Here is a 25,280-nt window from a genome sequence, read left to right on the forward strand (position 1 = left end):
TTCTGGAATCACTACTTAACTTACGAGGGCTGATGGAGCAGTTTGTGTTGGGGCCATTACTTCTGATGGGGTCAGATGATCCTTAGGGATGGAGCTGTGTTTGTCTGAGCTGCAACGCCCCCTGGGCAAAGCGCCGCTCGCGCAGACTGTCTCAGTGATAGACAAATTGGAGAAAAGCTGATACAACCTGAAGCCTTTTTTTATACTTTAGGTCCCAGGTGTGTGTGTGTGTTTTTTTTTTTTTACACTTTATCGTGTAAACTTACAAAAAGAGTTTCACAGACTGTAAAGAGAGTTTTTTTGTGGGAACGCTTTGCTCAATCTCTTCGATCGTTCGTACCCATGAGACGTACAGGGACGTGTCTCGGTGAGGCGCCAGCAATTGGTTTCAACTACTTCCCACCAGAGATTTCCTGTTTTATTCTTTAATCTCCAAAACCCTCTTTAATTTCATGAATCCGGCAACTCAAATGAAATAGGGTCATCTGCTTGCTGCTTAAGGGAGGCAGTATTTTCCCTGTTGTTTCATTTTTGCTTAGCAGGTTTCTACGTCCCCTCTAAATCCGTTGGAAGGGACATCTGAAGTGAAGAAGACGTTTTTTCTTTTTTTTTCAGGTTTGTCTGCTTCACCTGGAGTTGTAAAGCAGATAAATGTGTTTGTTGAGAAGACATCCCTCCTGAAAATAGGCTGGTAAAGGTTAAAGCTAATATAATCAAAGCTCCTTCAGATTTTCCCAAATGGTTGGATCAGTGCTGGAGGTACGCATTATTAACATAATAGGTGGCGTGCTGCATTTCTTCTTGTGTATTTGGGTGAATCCTGGTTCTAAAGTGGATTTAATTGTGCATAATTGACCCTTTAATCAGGCTAAACATCTAAGGAAACCTGCAAACCGCCCAGCACCGAGTCAGATATTTGGTCAGCATGCTCTGCCTTATAAGCCTCTTTCAATATGTTGCTAATGTAACTTTTAGGTATTTTCTGACTGAACCCTCACTGGTCTAGGCCAATTAATCTTAAAATTGACAGATTTTGATTTATCAGTGCATTTCTAGGAAATACAAAATACACACTTCACCTAATCTTGCTGAGAACATTTGATTCAGGGCTTTTAAAATACTTTGTTGCAATTTAGCAGTTGTACAAACTAATTTATGTCATTTGCAGATATAAAACACAAATGTATAACATATTAGGGGGGAAAAAAACCCATCTCTTCCATTTCTCACTTCTGGTATTATTCCTGATTGTTTCCTTCGACAATAGTAAAAAAAAAAAAAAACCTACAATTTGATTTTCTCACAGTTTGAAAGGACTATTGTTTGTCTAAAATTGGATGGTGAGTCCTTTTGGAAAGCAGCGAAGGGGAAATAATTTGTATTCACCTGCTGTATCTGAAAAGAGCTGGGGAGGGGCCAGGAGAAAGAGAAGGGGGCTGTTACATAGTGCTTCCTTTATGTGATAATGGATTGCTCTGACATTCACCCACATTGTGGTGTGGTGTGTCTGTCAGGAAGTGCTCTAACTCCTGGGATGACGGGGAAATTAGCAACAAATGCCTTTAAAGACACCTATATTGACAAATCAGAGTTCAAACAACAGTTTCAATTTGTCTTGTTTTTATATATATATATCAGAAGGTCAATCTCAGATTCCACAAATGCATCTTGTCATTCCTCCTCCTAGCAAATTAATTGCCTGTTTCTACTTTTTTCTCTTATTTTTCTCTATACCCTTGTATTCTCTTTTATTGGCCCAGCTGGGCAACTGGATTTTTCAGGCAGGAATACAAAAGACACAAAGTAAAACCCAGGACAGGCAGTAATGAGCAACTCCTCTTACAGTGTTACATATGGACCTGCCGCGGTGTGGCGAGACCTTCTGGAGACAATGGAGGGGTTTAAGAGGTCTCCAGTCCTCTGAAGCCCGCTTTGATTGAGTTTCCTGGGACCAGGCTCCAGTGTTTGGGATGATTGTGGAGTGGGAGCTATAGGTCTGGAGGACTGGAGGGAGGGGAGGTGAAGACCCTCCTCCACGCTGACCTTTCACAGACACAGGTGGGGTGGAGTGGAAGGAGCTGTTGGAGGATGATGAGGAAGAGAGAACTGTAGGAGAGGCCTATTGTGTGGCGTGAATGTCGAGGTGCCATTCATCAGCTGTAAACTGGCTGGCTCCATCCACCTGCAGCGGATTTTCTCACAGCTTACTTTCTCCTCGGCTTTGTGACACTTTCAGATTACATGTTCTGGAACCGTGAGCGGGTGGCAGCTTGTCTGAACACGCAGTCACTTTTCTTTTCTGATTTTGTAGCTGGATTTTGATTGACATCACTTAGTGCAATTTAGCTGTTTTTTTGGCTGGAATCTGGACAGATACATAATATTCATTACATTTTGTACTGATATAGCTCATTATATAATTTTAAGGATTTACATATCTAATTACTTCCTTATCATATAGAACAGAAAACATTGTGCATTGCCGATTTTAAGGTGTTGTGCAAAAATATTTTTTTTATTATGATTGTTTGAATAGTATTGTATATTTTCAAAAAGCCTGCAGTGAAAACTCAAAGTCTCTCATACAACTGACTCTGTATAAGTTTCCTCACTCACCCGTTATCATTTTATTACAACTCACTTCCATTTCATACCAAAGTTTTCCCCCAAAAACCTTGCTAAGCCTGGTGGTTGGGGCTGTAGGGTAGTCATTCATCCAGCGGCTTGTTGTGTTTTCGAGTTAAAAGATGTTTAAAGTTGACAGGAAATTTGAAAATATCACTTGATAATTATGTGTTATTGAAAGATTAGAAGATTAATACCTGAACACCAACTATCCATCCATCCATTTTCTTTACACCCTTGTCCCTTGGTGGGGTCGGGAGGGTTGCTGGTGCCTGTCTCCAGCTAACGTTCGGGTGAGAGGCGGGGTTACCCTGGACAGGTGGCCAGTCTGTCGCAGGGCAACACAGAGACAAACAACCAAGCATACACACACTCACACCTAGGTGCAATTTGGAGAGGCCAATTAACCTGACATGTTTTTGGACTGTGGGAGGAAACTGGAGTACCCAGAGAAAACCCACATATGCACAGGGAGAACATGCAAACTCCATGCAGAAAGACCAGGGCCAGGAATTGAACCCAGAACCTTTTTGCTGCAAGCCAACAGCTCTACCAACTGCACCACTGTGCAGCCCTCAACACCAACTATTAGGTCTTAAAAATGCATACATTTTAAGAAGACTTAAATAAATGAGTAATCTTAGCCTGGTGGGGGCACAAGCAATATAATACACTGGGTGAAACCATGCATACCTATGAATAACTATACATATTTTTTAATGAAACTAAAGGGTTCGCTATCAAGATGGCTGATTAAACTCTCTGCTTTTTATAAAGTTTAAATTTTTATGTTACATAGATTGAAAGCAGAATTCCAGTTTTATCCCAGGTTCCTACAATTATCGTAGAATTAAAAACAAATAACTTTAAACTATATTCAAATTAAAAAGAATCACTGCTGTGTATAAAGTTTTAAACCATTTTGATTTAATTCTTTTACTTTCACACAAAAGTTTCCATGAATACAGACAGTAGCTGGTGTGCATGAGGAACCCTGCGGCCTCTCACTTACTTTTTCCCCCCCACCCACAACAACAAGGGAATAACTTCCACTGTCACACCTTGTGTGTTTTTCTGAAGCAAGACTTCAGTAGAAAGTTTGCTGAGGAGTGTAGAATGTTCTGTGGAGATTTGTCGAGGGAAAGAACAATAGCTGAGAAAAACAAGCAAACAAAAGAAGCAATAAGGTGTTGAGTTGAATTAAAACTTATTATTGTGAAGCTTGTTGGAAGAAATGGTTTTGCTGTTGCTTGTTGTCTGTTCCGAATTAGACCTTAGAGTTAAAAACCAATTAAAGAACTAAACTAAACTGTATGAGAAACAAATATTTAAAAATACAAAAGCTTATTTCATCTTATTTCAATCTCACAGTGATTTGTATCTCTTTTTTACCTTTAATCCAGATGGGCAGTTATGCAAATTAAGGGATGACATCATGGAGCAACTTTTGGTTCAGCCAATTGTTGTTTTCCTTTCTGAGGCATTGGGCGCAGTGGTTGCCATGTCTGTTGACAATAAAATCAGTATTGTCTAGTGGAGGATGATAAAAATGTCTAGTCGCTGGTATTAAAAGAAAAATACATCAGATATTTGTTTTCTGATACTTTCTTCAAGACATTCAACAGTCAAGAATTCAAATTGTTCATGTTCCTAATTTCTTCTTTAACCGTGTGATGTCAGCCATCTTGGTAGAAAGATTTTGGGTTCTGAAATAGCCAACATATATGTTCTGTACAGGTAAAGCAGTAGCTACTACTTTCTCACCGGTGAATTAAATGTTGCAGTTTGCACAATTACTCCACAGTCACTGTCCATGCAGGGTTACTTCATGCTGCTTGCAGCTTTTGAAACAACACAAAGTGCAGACAGCTAAAACAGCCAATCATTCACTGCCTACATGCTGGATCATCACAATTCATTAGCCAATATACAATTGTGTGGTTCCAGACATACTTTTTTTCCCCACTCACTGGTAACTCGTATGATTCCCATAGACAGCTTTGTTGCGTCTCTTTTACTGACATGGCCCGCAGGAGTCTAGTTGTAACAAAAACCTCACAGCTTCTAGTTTTCTTGAGTCTGTGGTGAGCATGTGCTGCACTTCCTGTGCAACAGACTCTTTTTGTATCGCCCTGACTTTAAGCTCAGTATAAACTCCACATATTGGCCCCTGTGTGGTGAGACCTTTCAGATGGAGAGAAAGCCACCCGGTAAAGATATGGTGCCAAACTGAGATTTTAATCATACTTCTTTTGTTAGACGAAGAGGAGGTAGAGAGAGCTTTTTTTCTTTTTTTTTTTTTTGACCAAGCAGATTTCAACAGAAGAGTTTCTGTTCTGTATTAATCCTTAGCTGAAAATGGTTTTGTTTCTTTGTCCCTCTTATACCAAATATGTGTATTTGGTGACAGAGTTGAATTATTTTTTTTGTGTGTGTGTGTGGCTATGGCTCTAAAAGCATTAGGAGAATTGCCATGGATACAGAGTGCCCTTTGGAGTGAAATTTTGCACTCATCCAGCTTGCCAAAATTGGATTGGAGTATCTATGTTTAGCTTGCAAACACTGTCTACCATTTGTCGATCTGTAAAACCAAAGAAATGAATCGCAAATTAGAGTGCGAATTATGCATGGAAGTTTCTTTCTGTTGTCTTAAAGGATTTGCATGCTTTCTAAGAGGAGATTAGTTTTATGTAAACTTTTAGAATTTTTTGAAATTGTTAGATTTCAGGAGCTGAAGTGTGTCTTGCGATGTTGTGTGCAGAGGATTTTGAGAGTTCTTTTAGCTATTCAAGAAGCCAGTCACCATGTATCCCTCTCACTCTCCTGCATTTGTTTAGCACAATGAATGTCTGCTCAGCATATGAATGGCTTCGCCCATAACAGTCATGTGAGAGGGCAAGCAAACTTGAGCTCTGTCCATAATGTCATGCTCTGGTTTAGTGTGAGAAAAACTATGATGAATGTCAAAATGTGGATGCCTATGCAAATACAGAAGATGAAAGCATCCACGAACTATGACCAGCAAAAAGCTTTGGGCGTACCAAATAATACCATAGAAATAAAAAACAAAAACAAAGAAAGTATTGGCTAATTAGCTTAGTGGTTCAACAGCCGTCCTGTGTTTTGAATTACAAGGCAGTGAAAGAATTAAAAGACCAAGAAAGATAGAAAGACAAAGTTAGCCTGTCATACAGTACTGATATAAAAACAAGGGATCTGAAATTCCCCCTGTTCATTTCATGCTTTGCTTCTTTGCTTTCTTTTAAGCTGTAAAGTTGTGTTGACCAGCAGTTTCTCAGGCTTTCAGGTCTTTTGAAGTTTTTCTTTGAGCTTTCAACTAATTTTTACTGATCCCTGTCCAAGACCTATCTATACCTGCAGTGTTTACTTAAACAAAAAAGAAAAGACGTCAAATGAAAGACAACATAAGTGGTTCATCCCGAGAAACTTTCAAGCAGACACAATTTGTGAAGTCATTTAGTCGAGCAGAGACTGCCAAGTTTCAGCTAACAGCTATGGCAATTATAATTCTGATGCAGAAACTATTTTTCATCTTTCAAATACAATATAAGTGGAACTGTAATATACAGACCTATTCTGTTTTTACCTGCACGCCTGATGTAGATGTTACTTTTTAAGAAGCTAAAGCGTCCCGAAGAGAGCTCATGAAGATGAAAAATCAGAAGAAAAGTGAAGAAATCACTGTTATCATCGAAACCATTCAGAATATCACAGCTTCTGATTCAAGATTAGAAATAAGAATAAATTATCTCTTTCTTATAGGCTCCCAGTTCAGACTGGCTAAAGATCCAACTTAAAAATGTTTTTTTTTGTTAGTGTCCTATTAGAGGCTGACAAAAACCAGGTTTATTCCTTAAAATTTGCAGCCTTTTCATGCATGAATGAAAAGCCTTTATTTGAAAATCGTGAGGTACTGGACTTAGAGTTAAAAATAAAATGAAACAGACATGGGGAAGGGTCAAAAAATAGGCCACTTTTAATTTCTATGACACAGCACACGCTGGTCGGTTTCTGACCCTCTGAACCAGTGACATTCAGAAGCATTGACAAGTGTGATAAAAGTATCCACAGCTGAAGTCTTGTAATCCATTGCACCGCCTCTCAGAAAACCTGGACAACTGTTGCTCAACAACACCAGAACGGCAGTAATGTCTAGCGTCTTGAAAACAAAACATAAGAAAGTTCATGATGACTTTCAAACAATTCTGGCAGCCAGATTGCAGAAAACTTCAGTGGGCATGTCAGTGCAGCCTCAAGAAATTACTTTGCAATGATACGATCTTTTTCCCCGCCAATCATAAGATGAAAGCATAATTCCTCTTCTCCCAAGAAGCCGAACAGGCCAGCATCCCTCTGTTAACACCATCTCATGTAGAGCTGCTGCATCCATCTGCATGCTAAAAAGAGAGACCCTCTCAGAAGCACCGGCGCCATTGCTGATTAGCATTTGGACACAGGGGACAGGGAGCAAATCCTGGAGTGTTGTTGCCGTGTATGTGGAGGCAGCTCCGTGAATGCCAATGGGCTGTGCGCTGAAAGGAGGGGAACTAAACAAATTGCCGGACATGTTGCATTAGCACCAGATGTCAAAGAGATGTTTTGTGTCGAAATCTGGGGAGGTTCTGTAGTGCTTCTACGAAGCCGGTGTGGGACGGTTTTGAAGATGCCACATCGTCTTCGTGTTTGGTTTTTCAGTAGCTTGGAAAAAGAAAAAAAAAAAACATTAGAGCATGCGGTTCCCATGATGACAGCCAATTTTCATTGGCAGCAAGAATACTGGGGAAAGAAATAGTGACGCATAAATTATGGTTGCCTTGCCTTAAAGGCTCGCAGCAAGTATACGGTTGTGTGCCTGCAATACCTCTTCCACCAGAACTCTACCATTCTTAATACATCTGTGTGTGCAGGGGAGAAAAAAAATATTTTTTTTACTGCTTGTTAAAGGCTTGGGAAGCTTTTATTATCATCAAAGTGCATATTGGATTTTGACTGATGGAGCCCACATCACGGGCAAAAATTAAATGCTGATCATGTTGTTCTCAGACAAAAGCTTTGATGTACAAACAAAGTGTATGGGATCTCTTTACATAAAAGCCCTTGCTGCTTTGAACTGCATTGTTCACCTAAAATGAAAAAGCTGAAAGAGGAGAACAGAAACAAAGTACAGTATTTAAAGAGGAGCCAATGGCTGATGTCTCATTGTCTCGCATTGTACAGTGCAGATAAAAGGCCCGGTTTCATTTCTGAACTGCGAGGTCTGCCCCGAACAACAGGATGCCAGTTCATATGTTAACCACACCAATTATTTGCATATGGTTTCCCAATTATAAAGGCTAATGAGAAGATTAGGGGAAACCCGCACCGAAGCCAGCTTGTGGAATTTCTATTGTGATCAAGCAGTGGCTCAAAGAAGGGCGTGCGAGAGCCAATGAATGCCAAGCCTCTTGCGTCCTCCACCGTAATTCACAATCCTGCTCAAAAACAAAACCTCAGCATACATTTCTCCACCTGTTTTTTTTTTTTTTTTCATGATCAGCAAAGAACCTTCCAGAGCCAAACATTTTGAGAAACCTTCCTCTTCCTCTTGGCTGCTTAATGGCACAGACAACTGTATGCGCTACTTGGCATGAATAGGCACATCCTCAGAAAAAACAAACTCTTCCAGGCGTTTCCATTTTCTCCTCTTCACTTTCCAGCGTATATGAAGCCATTCTTGTCATTATAACCTCCCCATTCAGACGCCTGCAGGGGATCCCTGCTGCTCCATTAAGGCCATATCAAGCTTCACAAACTCTGATTGCAGGAGCCATCAATAGTGCTGATTATGGGAGTTAATTAGGATGCCAGGCATGAGAGAATGTCACGCTTTTCTTTTTTAAATCAGAGATGTTAAATTTGATGCAACAGCAGTAACTCTGTCAAGGTTGCGTCACTTGCTGTGTGGCGCAGATAATGGCGGCATCTTTGCTAGAGGTTAGCATATAGCACAGATGTATTGTATTAGCCGTGTGCTCTTGCAGGATCAGAGTTGGGACTTTTCCCTGATGACTGCTTTTCATTTACACTTTCATTCTCAGTCCTTGAGCCCCTGACACCTCCGTTTGTGTGCTCAAACGAGTCCTACCGCCCTGAGTCTGTGTGTGTACTTTTGAGACGTGTGCACAAAACCAATTAGTTTTGGGATGTTGAAGTAGTTGGCTGTGGCGAAATGACAATGGAGTAATTGAAGAGGCCGGTGGAATGAGAGGCCAGGCAGCTGAAAGGGAGTGTTTCCTTCACTGGCAGAATAAGTCAGGCCTGTATGAAGGTGTTCTCACAGCACTGTACAGTAATGAACATGGCAGTATTTCAGTTGTCTGACATTAATTATGGTTAGGTTTTTGGTTGCTGAGTGTTACTTAGGTTTACCTGCAGATCTTGTCGGTTTGTAAATTATGAACATGTTTAGATTTTAATCCTGCAGCTTTTCCATTCAATTCCTGATTCCTATTTTGAACTTTTTTTTTTTTTTTTTTTTTTTTTTTGGTCCCTGATAGCAAACAGTCTGCGTCATTTACAAATATTAGGCTAATCTGAAGTTAAGCAAAATATTATCATGCTAGTATAGCTGCAAGTTCAGTAAAATAACAAACTACATTTCATTAGTGTCATGAATCGGTTACCGACGAAGAACAATCTTCCTACTTTACAGTGAGATATAATTCATCCAAACCAAAGTTTCTGAAGGTCAGCCTCAGTAAGCTGCTTCAGCATAGTTAATTCAATTTCATCATGGTTAATTTTAATTCAACTCAACCCAAAAAAATGCATATCTGCACTTATCAGTCAAATTTTACTTAAAATATTCTTCTAACCTGCCTTAACTTGATAATTAATTGAAAGGTGTAGAAAGCCTTTCTAAGAGATTTATTTTATTGAAATGTTAATCTCCCTCTCCATCTCGTCCCAAATAGCAAACCCTGAGTCAATGTTTAACATTGGATCAAGATGTCCCTGTTTTAAACTAGCTAAGAAATTTAATAGTAAATCGGTGTGATCTGCTTCTGTGAACCTCAAGTGCAAATGACTCAAGTGACTGAGTTTAAACCCAAGCTTCTTCTTTAAAAAACAGTGCAATGTGCAGATTTATCTAAAGGATAACTAGGTTTATTGGAAATGAAATGAATACCAAAGCAATTCACAAACAGTAAAAACTGTAAGCGTTCAATGCTAATTAGTCCCAGAAGCTGTGTTCTTAAAACGCGGTGCATGCATGTGTGGGATCTGAAAGCAAAACAGCATCTGTGATGAGTAAAAAAAAAACAAAAATCAAAACAAAAAAACATCCTTGTTTCATTCACTCAAGTGGAAAAAGAAGCTTTGGAAAGAGACAGTTTCCACTTTAATAAACTTAAGTAGCAAAAGTTCATTGTTAGGATCATCTAGCTGTTAAAAAAATGATTTTTTGACAGAAAAGTTTATAAAGGCACTGTGTGTGCAGACTTTGGCCTGGACTCTGTTAAAGTTACCTTCTTGTTTTCACTATATTGAGCTTTCCAAGTGACATAATAGCTGGGTTTATCAACCTCAGCCTAATCTATTTGATAGATAGCTTTTAAAAAAACATCAGCGAATCTGTCGTTACTAACCTATCATGCTTCGTTCTAAGAGGCCATTTCCTGTTCGATTTTATCAGTCGCCTGACAGATTTTGGCACACCACCCTAAACAGTACTTTAGATTTATCTGGGCCTCAGCAAGAGCTTTATTGACTTTGGCTTTCCTGTCTGTCAGCAAGGGATGCTTCTGAGCTTTTAACAATAGAGGAGGATATTTGTGTCTCCTTTAAGAAGCATGTATTTAGCTTTTGTCTTTTTGTCTTGCTCTAACTTGCTGCAAACCATATTGGTGGAGTGAAGGTGTAAGAATTAACAACATGAATCCTTTATAATTTCATGTGAACAGCGTAAAGTCGGGCTCTTTTTCTTCTGGCTGCTCTGTTGGTCTTAAGAGCCCCACTAGAATTTCCACTGCTGTCCTGCTGTGACAGGGATGTGAATGGTTGGCTCCGTATCACTGCAGCTCACAGGGATAATTATATCACACACACACAAACCGTACGCGGACAGTCACACACTCCTGGAAGTACAGACTCTGCACATGAAGACTAAAACATGCTGACCGGCTGGAGCTGAGCTGCTACACCTCATTAAATTGGGAAATGAATCCTGGACGGAGTGCTGGCTCCATTTCAGATAAGCTTGAGGTGTTTTAGGATTCGACACATAAGTTATTGTGGCTGATTTTTTGTTGCCAATTCTGATTTCCAATTTATCACTATGTATCAAATCTACATGCAGGTGCAATGGGTTTAATATCCCAATCACAAATCTTTGATGATATTTTCGGGGCCATTATATTTAAGCTGAATGTGGATGAATGTGAATTTACTCTCATTGCCCTTGATACCCGAACATAAAACAGATGTGGGTGGCTTAAATACTTAATGGCAGTGGTAGGGAATTGTGACGATGGAAAACAAAAGAAAACTAAGCAAAATGTGGGCGCTACTAATACTGCCACTGCTACATAAACTAACAATGTCTTTATTGGGTGTTTTCCTAATATGGTGCAGCTTTAATGAGATCATAAACTAAAGTTATGTGGCCAAACCAATATTTTAAACTTCTTTATTCTACTTCTTTTTGTCTGTTCCTTTGAGAAAGTACATCCTCTCTGAAACCTTTGGGTTTCAAACAGGCTGCTGATGTTTGCAAATCCAGCATGTTCAATAGCGAGCAGAGTTAAAACACAGCAACTTTGCTACATCTGTTCAACCTTGCTATATGATGAAAGATATGCTCTCTCTCGCTCTTTCGCAGCCTGAATGAACTGTAGATATGTCTTGACAGAAAATGCATGTTTCTTTTAAAAAGCTTCCTACAACTTTCATGCTTCCTCTGACTACTTTTCATTCCAGGAACCAGCAGATTTTCTTGTTTTTTTACTTAATTTTTACGGAAATGATTGCTCACATCCCAGTCAGACTTTTAACCATCTTCACTAATGAAATATTTGTAAATCACCTCTGATTTTAACTTTCTCACGGTACGTTGAAAATAAATATTGAAGGGTGGAGTGTATTCAGGCTGTGCAACGTTGCCTGCAGCCTTCAAAAGGGGCTGGAAGAAAAGCTGCCCCTTATCTTTGTGTGTGAAATCCCAAGCCAGACCTACCTTTTTGTGAACGCAGCGTTGTGATTGGCTGAGCCAGGCGAATAATACGCAGCTTCCCAAGAGAGTTGTAGTGGAAGCCCAAGGTAACAAGTTACCAGACACCAGCTTTGGGGGCCATAACTGTATCACGATCCTGGGGCAGCGCTAACGAGCACATTCGCTCCCCGGGGAGGACCATTCCCAAATCCGGGTCTGACTGACTTGCTGTTTAGCCTCTGGTACCAGACACAACTTCCACCAGATCCTCATCTAAAACCTTGTTCTGTCAACCCGGAGGGCAAGACAGCTACACACATCTACAGCTCTGCCTCTAAAAGGCTCTATTAGATTCTTTCATGTTGTAACCATCATTAAAATCCAAAATTTGCTAATGTGCTTTTGTGGTAGTTGAGAAAATGAGCCTGCCCGAGCTCTAATTGAAGCTGTGACATTTTAATACCAGACTAGTGAATGCCTTGGGTGCGACATGCAGGAAGGAAAGATTAAAAACAGGTCTCTCTGCAGTCATTAAAAGATAGAAAATGACTCCTTTTTAGGCGGTTTCTTTATTCTCATCTGAGAACAGCGCCCTTACTCAGACAAAATACTGATGAGCTCCTTGCAATAGCATTGAATAAAATTAGAGATGTACTGTTCAAAATTTGATAGCCAATTTCCTATCTCCGGTTTTTCTAAAGCTTTGAACTGATGATTAACTTTCAGTAGCTATGATATTAGAAGATGTAAGACCAGCATTCAAAATATATTTGTTCAGCCTTAAAAGCAAGGACTAATTGAGTTCACGTTTTAAACTACTAATCTATTCCACCTATTTGTCAGCGTTTTATGTTAGTGCTTAGCACCCTAAATGCAAGTGTTGCTAAAAGAGCTGCAACTATTGATCCTTACCTCAAATCAGATTTCCAAAATGCTGCAAGTTTCATGACACATTCAGTGTGTTCAAAGAACAAAACAACCTGCTGCACCCATTTCACCCTTCCTGCTATCTGCTGAAATTCTTGCTCTCTTTCGCAGTCTGAATAAATTGCAAACATGTCCTCATACAGTTCAGTCCAAGGTTAAGAATGTCTTTGGAAAATTTTGTTTTTCTAATAGTACATGAGATGAGCAGCTCTCAAAAGATAACATCATAAAACCACATCATAAAAAGAGAATCGATGTTGAATTTTTTCTTTGTTGTATTTACAATTGAATGGAAAAAGATGTTATTATGTAATTGTTTCACCCTTTTCAATAATCAGTGAAAAAAATGTAAAAATATCCCTTTAAATCCAAGTCTTTCAGGTTTGACGTCTTCCTTGCCATCACACTAATCCTCAGTCCCTTCCAATGACTCTATCTGATTTAGTTCTGGATTGACTTGAACATTGCCCGATGTTAATACCACTTCAGGTCAGAAGCAACATGGTGGTAAATTTGAAACCTCACTTTAAACCTAAATCTGCCAGAGGTGTGAATAATTTGGGGATTAACTGAGTATTACAGTTTCCTTCCACTTAGCTTCTTACGTGTCTCTTCTTCCTCCGACTTTACTGTTAAACACCTCAGTAACATTGAAACTTTCTGACTTTGAGTCGAAATTGAAGCGAGTTGTTGTCAGCTCCGTCCCATAGAGCTTAAGTATGATACATTCACCGATTACGGGAATTTTCTAGTTCCCGACCAGCCGATCACAGATAAAGTCCATTCGGTTGAAAATCATTTAGTCCTGGTCACCAACCAATTTCTCTGTCGTGCTTTTATAATAGCTCAGAAAATGAGTGCGTCTGTGGTGTAATTAAAGCTGTAACATTTCAGTATTGGGCTGCCTTGGATGAGACATGCAGGAGGGAAAGATAAAAAACTGGTATTATCACTTTCATTAAAAGATAGAAAATTAATCTTTTTATTTTTTATCCAGTTAAATTGTAGCCACAGAGACTAAAGTCAACACGAGTGCAGTCAGGTCTACTTTAGTGCCTACTTGTTACCAAAGCTTGTTTCACACTCTTCTATTCATTCTCTTATTTTTTGTGTTTTGCTGTTATTCATTTTTTTTTTTGCTTTGTCTCAAAGAACAATAGCATTTATTGAAAGCTAATGTGACATCTTAACACCGCGTCTGTCCGCTAGCAATAAGAAACATAGAGAAAACATCAGTGTTGCTGTTGTTTTCCTCCATAGTTACAGTAAATGTAGCATCTTGCCGAAAGGTTGTGTTGAAAGAAATTTGTGTAAATAATGATTAATTAATCTCTCATTGCTTTGTTTAAAAGAAATTCAGACCAGTCACTCCAGCTGAACCTGCGGTATCCGCGCCATCTGTCTCCATTAAACAGCTATCAAACAGTCGTACCTGACATTTGCTGCTGCAGCTGCTGTCTCGCGAAAGACTGATGGTCCAGTGTCAGAAATATGACCTCGCCGCAGATCAATTTGCCTCAAGCCTAATCTGCCAGTCGCTCACATTGATAAAACTGAGGGTGAAATGTGTTGGAATGAAAAGCATGCCCCCCTGTTCTGAACTTTGGCCGTGCCATCCGCCGGCATTTGGAAATCGAAGCAGAGGCGAAGCCCTAATGGCGCAGCGTGATGAGTGCAGCGAGATGAGCCCGCGCGGCTTCCTGTCGATCCCTATTGGAATGCTCTACATCAAAAAGATAGCCCCCAGCAAAACACTGCGCACACCAAGAGACATCGATCTGTAACCACAGAGTCAGTGCATGTAACTAGCTCGCTTGTTCCACCTCTGACCCTCCCGTGGATGCAGAACAGGACAAACTTGGTGTTATGATTAATAGCTTCTGTCACTGGATGTGCTGTGAAATCCTTAGCTTTCATTTGAGGTCTGAGATTCTCTTTCTCTACTTTTCTTTTCCGCCTTGCAGTTGTGGAAGTGCCCTCAGTCTGTGATTGAGCAGCGGAGGGGCAAGGGCAGACCACAGCGACCCTTAATGATGACGATGGAGACGAGGAGTTTGGAAGCAGCGCTGCTGGTGTTGATCCTCGGACACCTCGCCTCTGCTCTGGAGGTCCCACTAGACCGTAAGGGAACACATCACACCACAAAACCAGGGAAATGCTTAGGGTCTAAACCAGGGGTCTGCAACCTTCAACAATCGCTCGTCATGCCTTAGGCTAAACATGTTAAAGAACCTATTTATTTTTTAGGTTTTTTATGGAAAACTCCATTACATTTTTTCAACAGAATTGCATTAAAGTAGCATTAAGGTGTTTTTCGATCATTTTTTTTTTTTATTTGACCTTTTTTCTGTGTATGTCAACGTGTTAACTCACATGAAAAACAAAAATGCAAAATGATTTTCAGCCCTTCAGGTTAAGACAGGTTTTGTTTCCAATATATCTGGTTGGAAATGTGACCATCACAGACGGCCCCTGTCCTACCATGGGACAACCTTTTCTTTCCTCTAATCACTAATGTCTGTATCTCTTTACTGTCAAATTGCTTTTCTTGTTCGCTGATTCATTGGGGGAACCCACAAAAGTTCTTCCAGGATGTAAGTCACGAATAAATGCTTTGCTATTAATAAGTTTGCCGTTTTTTTTCTCTGTCCACATTTTGAGGATTTGCTTTGTTTTCAAACTGCTCAAAATTTATGCCTAGTTTATATTAGAAAGTTTGGAGTGTGATTTGGAGTGAAATTTTGCATGCATTTATTTCTGTGCTTGTTTTCTTTTGTTTTGTGTGTTTCTACAGATGTGGAACATTTTACATAGAAAAAGGCCACAAACAGCATGACTTTTTCAGTTATTTGTTTTGTCATAGTCCTTTAGTTGTCTCCGCAGCAGTGACAGGAATTCAGTAAGCATCACTAAAGAGAAACACATTTTGGTGTTCTGCATGCTTTTGTGATTTTTTATTTTATTTTTGCCATTGCACAGATAAAGACAGCTTTTTGTGTGTATGTCAGCACAAGCCCCTGTGTGGTTTTGGACACTTTGGTCAGTTTCAGTGTGTTTGGTAATGACTGCTTGTGTGGTCGACACACAAGAAGAAAAACGGCTTCAGATTAAGCAGCAAAGGTCATGGTTAAACATTTCCCTTCTTTCTGATCTCCATGTAGTGGCACAGCCTCCAACAATAACTCACCAGTCCCCAAAGGACTACATCGTGGATCCTCGAGAGAATATTATAATTCACTGTGAGGCGAAGGGGAAGCCGCATCCCAGGTAGGAAAAAGCCAAGTGTAGTTTAAAATTCAAGAAGTGTAAATATTCCTTTAGCTCTCAGATGTAAACAGTTCAAGCTCAAATATGTATATTTTTTAATTTTATTCCACCTCAATTTATTTGTAAGGATGCTGCCCTTGCCGCAGGCTAATTGTTACTAAGGCTTCTGATAGCTGCAAATGCTCTACTGCCTCTTACACAAACATTTATGCATTTTTTTCTGTTCCTTAGTTCTTGTTCCTTAGGCTGTGGTGATTTTAAGAAGGCAAACCAAAAGCAGGGGCTGATGAGTTTTATTTTCTTGTTTTTCAATTTAGACACTGTGTCAATTTAGACACTGATGTTTTACGTTTGGTTTCCACAAGTTAAAACCAAATGAGTTCATGTTCGTAGTTCACTACTTCAACAACTTAAAATAATCCCAAAGTCACAACATGAACCAGTTCTCATTTATTCATCATATGTGCTGATTAGCAGACTGATTATGTCATTTATTTTTTTCAGCCTGATCTTCAATAGCTTATTTACCTCTTTGCTTAAACCTGTCATGTTGTGTTATTTAGTGTCAATAAACATGACAATCACATATTTCCCTCTTTTCATTGTCAGCAAATTAAATGAAGCTGAATTTTTGATTGGATAATTTCTCTATTGACACCACGTCTGTAGCTACGGCCACTTAAATTGCACTTCAAGCTCTGATAAAATTTTGATTTGATGAAATATGTCTGCTGACAAAATCTTCGCTCACATAAACCAAAGATAACATCCATACTGTTACTTTTATACTTACCAGTAAAATGGGTTGGAGACAAAAGTTAGAAGTGACTGAATGCCTTAAACTTCATCTACGTTCAACATTTCATCTCTGCTTTACCTTTATAGTTTCATTGATGCTTAGGGCAACGAGTGTTAAATATTTAGATCCATAAATATCCAAATAAATAAATGTTATGTCATGTTCAAAATTTTCTTTCCTTTTGAATTAATTTTAACAAAATATTTTAAGTATATCACACTTTTTAGCCATGGAGGTGCCAGTAGAAACCTGGCATAAGTACCCCCTAAATATGACCCTATTCCTGCACCTTTTAATAACTAAACTGGAGACAAATACTTTTTTATGGCCCTCATGTGTAATATTTAATTTATAACTTTAACGTTAAAGGCTGTATTTTGGTTAGTGGTACCTATTTTCTATTTATTTTAATTTTATTTTGGTAGATAGTAGTGATTGTGATTTAGGTGTTACTGATTGCGCCTCATTGGAAAGGCAGTCCTATTCATCTAATCATCCATTCATTCATAAAAACTGCACTGGTTTTTCCTCACCAGCTTCTCCTGGACGAGAAATGGGAGCCACTTTGACGTCGAGCAGGACGAAAGCGTCACCATGAGGCCTCACTCCGGGACTCTGGTGGTGGACATCACCAGAGCAAGACCTGAACATTACGAGGGAGTGTTTCAGTGCACGGCGAGGAACAAACACGGATCTGCTGTGTCCAACAATATCGTCGTCAGACAGTCAAGTAAGCGTGGTGTCCTGCTTCGTTTTGTTTAAGCCATTTTCTTGTCTTTCATTTCAAACATTAAATTCATGAAACATTCTGGATCATGTCCTCCTTTCTTTTCTTTTCTGTAAATTAAGTTGCGTTTTTCTTCCTAAGACGGCTTATCGAAGGTAAAGCTTGCAAGTCGAGAAAATGCATGTTAGATTATAGAGTGAAATGCCCCGTTGTATTTTTCCTCTTAGCTTTTCCACTATTTAGACATCATCCTCTCATCTTTCCTTGTTGCTTTTTTAGCCGGCATTTTATGTGCAAATTGTGACGATACTCAACCTGTCATGTTGCATGTCCATTTTCAATCAATTCAGAGTCCCCCTTGTGGTCAAAGGAGAAAAACAAACCAATCGTGGTCCGGGAAGGTGTTTCCTTGGTGCTGCCATGCCGACCTCCAGCAGGACTTCCACCTCCCATCATATTCTGGATGGACAATAGTGAGTTGATGCCAGTCATTTTGATATGTTTGGAATTTTTTTGGCTTAAAGTGGGTTTTGTTTGTAATTGTTGTAGGTATGGTGCAGAGCTGGTGTACTTACCATTATAGATCAACATCCATGTCAAGAAACAAAAACTTGTCACAAAGACTGTGAAATTTACAGGAAACATGTAAAAAAAAACACAATTTTGGGAGATCAGTGATCAGCCGATTTTTACATGTGAAGCCGATCTTATCCGATGTTATCAAGCTTGGCAAAGGTCTAAAAATCAACCACTGTGCTTTTCTTTTCTCCTGTGAGAGAGGTTTGACTGACAAACCGGCCAACCAGGTCATGTCTACACATTTACAGTTAACAACCTTCAGCAACCTTCTTGATATATTGAGCAACATTTCAGACAAAATAATGGTATCAGCCAAAATTAGAATCGGTAAGTTAGGCTTTTTAAAAGATTGGTGACCAGCGATCAGCCAGAAAACTGCAATTGGTGCACCCCTAACTATAACTGTAGCTAATAGTCAGTTGCAGAAACCAAATTTGTCAAGTCTTTATTTGAGATCTTAATGACAAATTCTGATTGGTATTGATGCCAAAATGCTTTTGAAATGTCACCATTTCAGTTTCAACAACTTCAAAAATGTTAATTTTTACAGAACGTAGTTAACTCTGCTAGTTGCTAATATTAATAGCTTTTTTTTTTCTTTTTTTTTTTGCATATGGACCAGGAACTTAAGTTGTGCTAAATTGAACTGAATATCATATCCAAACTGGTGAAATTCAAAATGTACGTAGAAATGAGAATAGGGGTCCTAAAGTACAGCCCTGAGGGATTTATTTAGTGCATACTTCCTGAAGTTATAACTGATGTATATTTATATTGATATAATTTTCTCAGACTTCCAGAAGTTACCTCAGAGCGAGAGGGTGTCCCAGTCGTTGAATGGTGACCTGTACTTCTCCAACGTTCTCAGTGGGGATTCCAGGAATGACTACATCTGCTACGCTCGCTTCACACACACGCAAACCATCCAGCAGAAACAGCCCATCACTGTCAAAGTGCTCAACCGTAAGTCTCTCCCCCCGTCTGTGGTTCTCAGATTTAAAGATGTGATTAAGATTTGCATGACTGGGAAAAAAAACAAAACAAAAAGGATAACAGTGTTTGTGTAATGCACATGCACAAGAGGCAGTTAATTTTCAGCAGGACAGTATGTGCCAGGATGGCAGCGTGGGAGGGAAACCCTGCTTCCCATCACAGATCCGATCCTCGGAGATGCTACTGTCATCTGACTCAAAAGACATATTGTCTGAGTTCTGGTTGTTGTCTCTCTGCTAAGCAGCTTTTTGCTGTGACGTTTTTCTCTATACACTTTCTCCTCCAACAACAAAGACTGCTCTCATCGTTTTAACCTTTACAGCTGACATCATGAGAGACACTGCATTACATATTCTGGTGATCATCTCCCATATAAATATTTCAAGTTTTTTTTTTTATGTTCGTTTTCATATTCCTCTCTGTTAGAAAAAAGATGTGCAAACATGTTTTTGTAATTGTCGTGATTTAAAAATCGTTGCATGTGTGATTTCTTTTGTTTTGTTTTGTTTGTTGTGTTACAGTGGATGCAATCAATGAAACAATGGCAGATTATTATAATGACACTGAGTTATTAAATGGTGAGTTTTTGGCACCCTCCGGTGTTTAGTTCCTCCCAACCCAGAGCTCCAGACTCTCGCTTTGCACCCACTAACACCAACCCTTCAACCCATTCATCCTTGGGGGCTTTTTTTTTTATTTCAGAGGTTCGCTGGTTTCTTCCAGGGTGAGATCTAGCGCCACCTTGTGGTTATTCTTAAAGTAGAGCTCAAAGCTGTAGCTTCCTCACTAACACTCACCCTCCTCAACCCTAAAAGGCACTCCTGCTTTGAACCCCATTTCAAATCTACCTTTCCTTTGATTTCCTTCAGCTACAGCTGCATGCTGATTTCACTTTAGTCTGAACTTCAACATTTATGCAATTTACTTTTCAATAGTTTGAACTTGTAACTCTATCTGAAATCAAGAAATATGTTGAAAATCGGCACCATGAGTGAGAAAACATGATCTCGGGAACTTTGCACTCTGTCTTTGCAGAACACAATATTTGACCACTATGGAAATAGTGGTAGCAATGTCTGAAATTGGAATGTGTGTTCATAATTGAAATACAGTGATTTGTATAGCAAGGAGAAGGATAAATGCTGTCTGAGAGGGGATCAGTTTATAGACCTAACAGAGTAGCAACCTACCCTTTAAAATGGTTTCATCTGTGACTCACCATGGTGGTGAATGACTGTAATTCAGAAAACTCAAAATCTGGAAACACTCACTTCAGAGAAGCATTCTTACTCCTGACACTCGCGTTTTTCAAATCATCTGTCACCAGAACAGAGCCATTTAGTTTATTTTTTGTAAAACATTTCTGACAGTGAATGGAAGCAGCTGAAAGTCTTTCTTTTGTTCTGTGGATTTGTGAGGAGCTGCACTCCACTGATGTAAAAAAACCATTACCATTAACATCATTTTATGGTAATGCTACTAGGGCTGTTATAAAATAATATTTTAGTAATCGAGTACTCTATAGGATATTTTTACGATTAATTGAGGAATCGGATCTCTCTCTTTCTCTCTCTCTCTCTCTCTCTCTCTCGCTCTCTCTCTCTCTCTCTCTCTTATTCCTACCGTTCGCTCCAAAACCGTGACGACGCGGATCCGACAGCACAAAATTCAACAATTCTTATTTGTCCCCAAACCTTCACAAAGCGCCACACAATTCACCACCATGCTGCTAGCACGTCACAACAACTCATAGGCGGAAGTCAAAGCGCTGCCCTCCACAAATAACGATCGGGGCGGAATCGAGGTCCTCGAATCGCTCGAGGAAACGTTTCAGCCCTAAACTCTACACATGGGTGGCTGATATTTACTTACTACTTCATAGAGGATTTGTGGCAAAAGTGAGAGCGCTCATCCTTTCTTTAGCTAATCCTGCTGCTAAAATGTTTGTATTTCCACTAAGCCTTTTCATTCTCTCATTTCTGATTTAATTCAAACTTTTTCATCATTCTACTGATATTATTTCAACCTTATTTCACTTGCTTATAAATAGTGTAAACTCTTTGAATGGTGTAAATGCTAAATCTGTTTTAATTTACTTATTTTCTTTAAAGCAATCTTGGTAACTGACAGATTCTATTATACGTTTATTTTACACTAAGTAAATTTTCGACATTAGTTTACATGGTTATGATTTTTTTTTTTCTTTTTTGCCTATAAACACCTTCAACAGACGTAATAAAGAACCCGAAAAAAAGGCCACATTTACCAATAAAACATGAGTATTTGTGTGCAGATGGTTTGATTACACCACAGTATTGAAATGTGGAGGCTTAGAGAACATGAAGGGCAAGGATTGCCTCAGTTCCTCTCTTTATTCTTGGCTGATGCCAAAGAGAGTTTTTTTTTTTTTTTTTTTCTCATTTTTGACTCGGTATATCTGTGTGTGTAACTGCAGAGGCCCCAGTGGATGATAGGAAGCCAACCTTCCTCATCCCATCTGGCCACTCAAGCTACAAGATGGTGCTGAGGGGACACGTACTGGAGATGGAGTGCATTGCCGAAGGACTGTAAGTCGGAGAATGCGCCAGAATTAAATGTCTCAGCGCCTCGAGAAGCCGCCTGCTTTATCACAGCTCTTAAATCCAGGCCCACCCCTGAGGTATCCTGGACCAAAGTGAGCGGAGACCTACCCAGCAGGCGCACGTCCTTCCTTGACTTCAACAAGACCCTGCAGATTGTGAACGTGTCTGAGTCGGATGAGGGAGATTACAGCTGCACAGCCAAGAACCAGCTCGGCTCTGCGCACCACATCATCACCGTCGAGGTCAAAGGTGTGTCTGCATCTGCTGTTCCCTGCCTTCTCTCTCTCCTTCTTCCTCTACCTTCCTCTCCTAATTGATTTATGCACAGATGCTATCAGGATTGTCTGTTCTGTAATTAATTCTTCGCTCTGTACTCCTTGCAGCTGCGCCTTATTGGATCAGTGGACCTCCAAAGAATCTTGTTCTGGCTCCAGGAGAGAATGGAGCGCTGACCTGCAGGGCCAGCGGCACACCCAAACCCTCCATCATATGGTCAATGAATGGTGACCGCATAGAGAGTAAGAGCAATTTGCTCCACGGTCAGAGATATATCTACTCTAACATCAAATATTCATCCTACATAAAGTTTGCTATATTCTATAAGAACCCTGAAGATTTTCAGAAAATTAAAAAACTTCTACTGATTTTCTCTTTTGTGTGGAAATTCAGAGAATGCAAAGGATTTTTTTTAAAAGGCTACTTAGAGATATTTGATAATATATTTCCTGTCTTATAAAGGTTGAATCTTGTGATTTTTAAGGTAAAGACATTTATTATTTAACTGCGACAGGCAGGAAACAGTACTTTGATTGGAAACACTTTAATGAAAAGTTATGTTTTGCAAACCTAACCCACACACTATGAATATTTTTTTCAATCAGTCATCAAGTTAGTCTCTTAATTGTCACCCTTCCCTATTAGTGAATGGGTCCATGAAGATAATGACTCATGACAAATAAGTGGCTTTAATAAACATTATTTGATTAGCAAATTGTATATGGCATAAAACCATAGAATGTGGTCGACAGGATTAAAATCAAGTTTCAAACCTTACTAAAAATAGACCATTAAGAATACAAGTAAAAAAAAAGATGACTGCGTAGTGAAAAGCATTTTACTTTGTCACTAGTAATGCTAACATGGGCAGAGCTGCTATAGATTAATCTGGTTTTTATGTTTTATCAGCAGGAAAATGCTTACAATTTGAAAAAGCGCTTTCAAAAGTAAAGTATGTATAAAAAGACTCAAAAAGAGAAAAAAATCATGTTTTTCATTGACTGCTAAGAATGTCATAAATCCCTACAGATGTCTCTCCATCATCTTGCCACTCACTTCTTAAACACAACCATATGCTTTGATAGATTTACCTACAGATATCAGCAGAAGGGTGGAGGACGACACAATCATCTTCACCGACGTTCAGGTTGGAACCAGCGCTGTGTACCAGTGCAACATCTCAAACCCGTTCGGTTACCTCCTCTCCAACGCTTTCGTCAACGTCCTCCGTGAGTTTAGCACTCCATCATGGATTTTAATGCTATTCCCCATCCCCGGCATTTTGTGGACAGTAATAATGTATAGATATTCTGTGCTGACTCACTGCAGATGAGTCACCCAGAGTGCTGACACCAGCCAACAAGATCTACCAGGTCATCGAAAATCGCCCGGCCCTCATGGACTGCTCCTCTTTTGGGTCACCAATTCCCAAAATTGAGTGGTGAGTTAAGAAACACTCAGTAAAACTTTGCCATGAAACCGTTCCTGTAGCATAATGCAAAGCGGTAAACTCTCCGTGTCTTAGGTTTAAAGACAGCCGAGCCAGCACCCTGAATGGAGAACCTTACATCCTGCATGACAATGGTACTTTGGAGATTCAAGTCGCTCAGTCGCAGCACAAAGGCAGATACACCTGCATTGCCAGGAACTCGCTTGGATCCTCTGAGAATCACGTTTACCTGCATATAAAAGGTGAGTGTGTTCGTTTGTTTGAAGCTGTTTTAAATGATTCCTCTACCATGTATGTCAGCTATATGCTTGTATTCTATTGGACTGATTCAATTAAATATTTCTGAATATGATTTGGACATGCTTGTCTTTAAAATTTATTGAGACGATTGTTGTGACTTTCTGCTACATAATAAACTGGATTAAATTGAATTTAATAATTCCAGGCAAACTAATCTGGTAAAAAAGCAAACCTACAACCTGCAATCTAAAACTAGCACTTTACAACATCTTAGCCACATCATCTCGCTGATTAACATGGTGGTGGCGGCATTATACTGTGGGGTCAGAATCTGACTGATATTCTGTGGCAAGTTTCGGAAGCTGATGTTCAGGGATGCTACCCCTACAATTTTATTGAGCTTGAGCCATATTGCACAAATCTGCAACCTCTACATAGACGTGATGTTCTGATTGCAAAAAAGTATGATTCAACAAAGTACTGAGACAGGGGCCCAGAAATCAAACGTGTGCATAATTTTTAGATGTGTAAAACAAATAGTCATTCATTCTTTTGTGTTCCTTCAAACTCACAATCATGATATGTTTGTTGGTTGGACTGTAACAAAATGGAGACGTAATGAAAATACTTCAAATGTAATAATTGTAACATGCACAGAATAACTAACACACTGAATATTTCTTAGCCTTTCTCAAAGATTTCTATGTTGGTTCCTCTGACCTTTTATTGACCCTAAGTGAAACTCTACCTAGGGTCGGATTTTTTATTAATCTTTGGCTTTCCTGTTCCATCAGAGCCTACCCGTATCCTAAAGCAACCGGTTGACACGGTGGTGCAAAGGGGCCGATCTGTGACGTTCGAGTGCACAATAAAACACGACAAGGATCTCTTACCCACTTTGATTTGGCTTAAGGATGATGAGGAGCTTCCCGACGATGAGCGGTTGGAGCTTTTTTAAATTCAGTTCTTAAAATTTGTCAAATATCTGAAGTTGCACATAACTAAATTGACTTTTTATTCGTATTTTATTTTATTTTTGCAGATTCCTCATAGAGTCCAACAGCCCGCCTACCTCTGATGTGTCAGAGAGAGAATGGCATAGAGATCATGTGGAGCTGCCTAACGATGATCGGTCGGAGCTTCTTTAACTTACCTGTATTTGGTTCTCAAAACTGGACAAAATACCTGAACTTGTACATAACTGAATGGTCTTTCTAAATATATTTGTTTTTTGCAGATTCGTCATACAATTCAACAGCCTGTCCATCACTGACGTGTTGGAGAGAGATGCAGGGGTGTACACGTGCTACGTAAACACCACTCTGGACCAAGACTCAGTCACCGCTGAGCTGACTGTTGTCGGTATGCGACTCTGAGCTTAGCATTACCAGTTTAAAACATGAACGTTAAGAAAATGGCAGAGACCTAGGTCTGTAGGATAATTTGATCCAACAGTCAGCTCTTTAGGTCTAAGTGTGTCGGACTGAATTTAATCAGTGATCATGCTCTGTAGGTTAAATGTTTGACGACCTTCTCTTAAGCAGCCTATTTATCATTCCTGTTTACTTATGGCTGATTTGACCACCAAACTTCTTATTTCAATG

General features: G+C 39.5%; 1 protein-coding gene across 15 annotated transcripts in view; it reads left to right on the forward strand.

Moving 5' to 3' along the window:
* The window catches only part of LOC103134426 (neuronal cell adhesion molecule-like), a 91,387-nt gene that overhangs the window by 47,557 nt on the left and 18,550 nt on the right, over positions 1-25,280 (forward strand). For 11 of the 15 annotated variants that reach the window (XM_016668747.1, XM_016668753.1, XM_007546660.2 and 8 more), the window contains 16 exons: positions 14,728-14,884; positions 15,346-15,357; positions 15,925-16,030; positions 17,366-17,559; positions 17,907-18,029; positions 18,928-19,098; positions 19,650-19,706; positions 21,584-21,695; positions 21,775-21,959; positions 22,094-22,228; positions 23,072-23,215; positions 23,316-23,427; positions 23,512-23,678; positions 24,471-24,618; positions 24,719-24,808; positions 24,914-25,038. In XM_016668747.1, the coding sequence (XP_016524233.1) occupies positions 14,794-14,884; positions 15,346-15,357; positions 15,925-16,030; positions 17,366-17,559; positions 17,907-18,029; positions 18,928-19,098; positions 19,650-19,706; positions 21,584-21,695; positions 21,775-21,959; positions 22,094-22,228; positions 23,072-23,215; positions 23,316-23,427; positions 23,512-23,678; positions 24,471-24,618; positions 24,719-24,808; positions 24,914-25,038 (1,972 nt within the window). In that variant the 5' untranslated portion in view covers positions 14,728-14,793. The remainder of the gene's footprint in view (positions 1-14,727; positions 14,885-15,345; positions 15,358-15,924; positions 16,031-17,365; positions 17,560-17,906; positions 18,030-18,927; positions 19,099-19,649; positions 19,707-21,583; positions 21,696-21,774; positions 21,960-22,093; positions 22,229-23,071; positions 23,216-23,315; positions 23,428-23,511; positions 23,679-24,470; positions 24,619-24,718; positions 24,809-24,913; positions 25,039-25,280) is intronic. The other 4 variants (XM_016668742.1, XM_016668754.1, XM_016668744.1 and 1 more) reach the window with 3 other exon arrangements.

Source organism: Poecilia formosa, unplaced genomic scaffold, assembly GCF_000485575.1.
Source record: "Poecilia formosa unplaced genomic scaffold, Poecilia_formosa-5.1.2 Scaffold17, whole genome shotgun sequence".
NCBI classification, from domain to species: Eukaryota; Metazoa; Chordata; class Actinopteri; order Cyprinodontiformes; family Poeciliidae; genus Poecilia; species Poecilia formosa.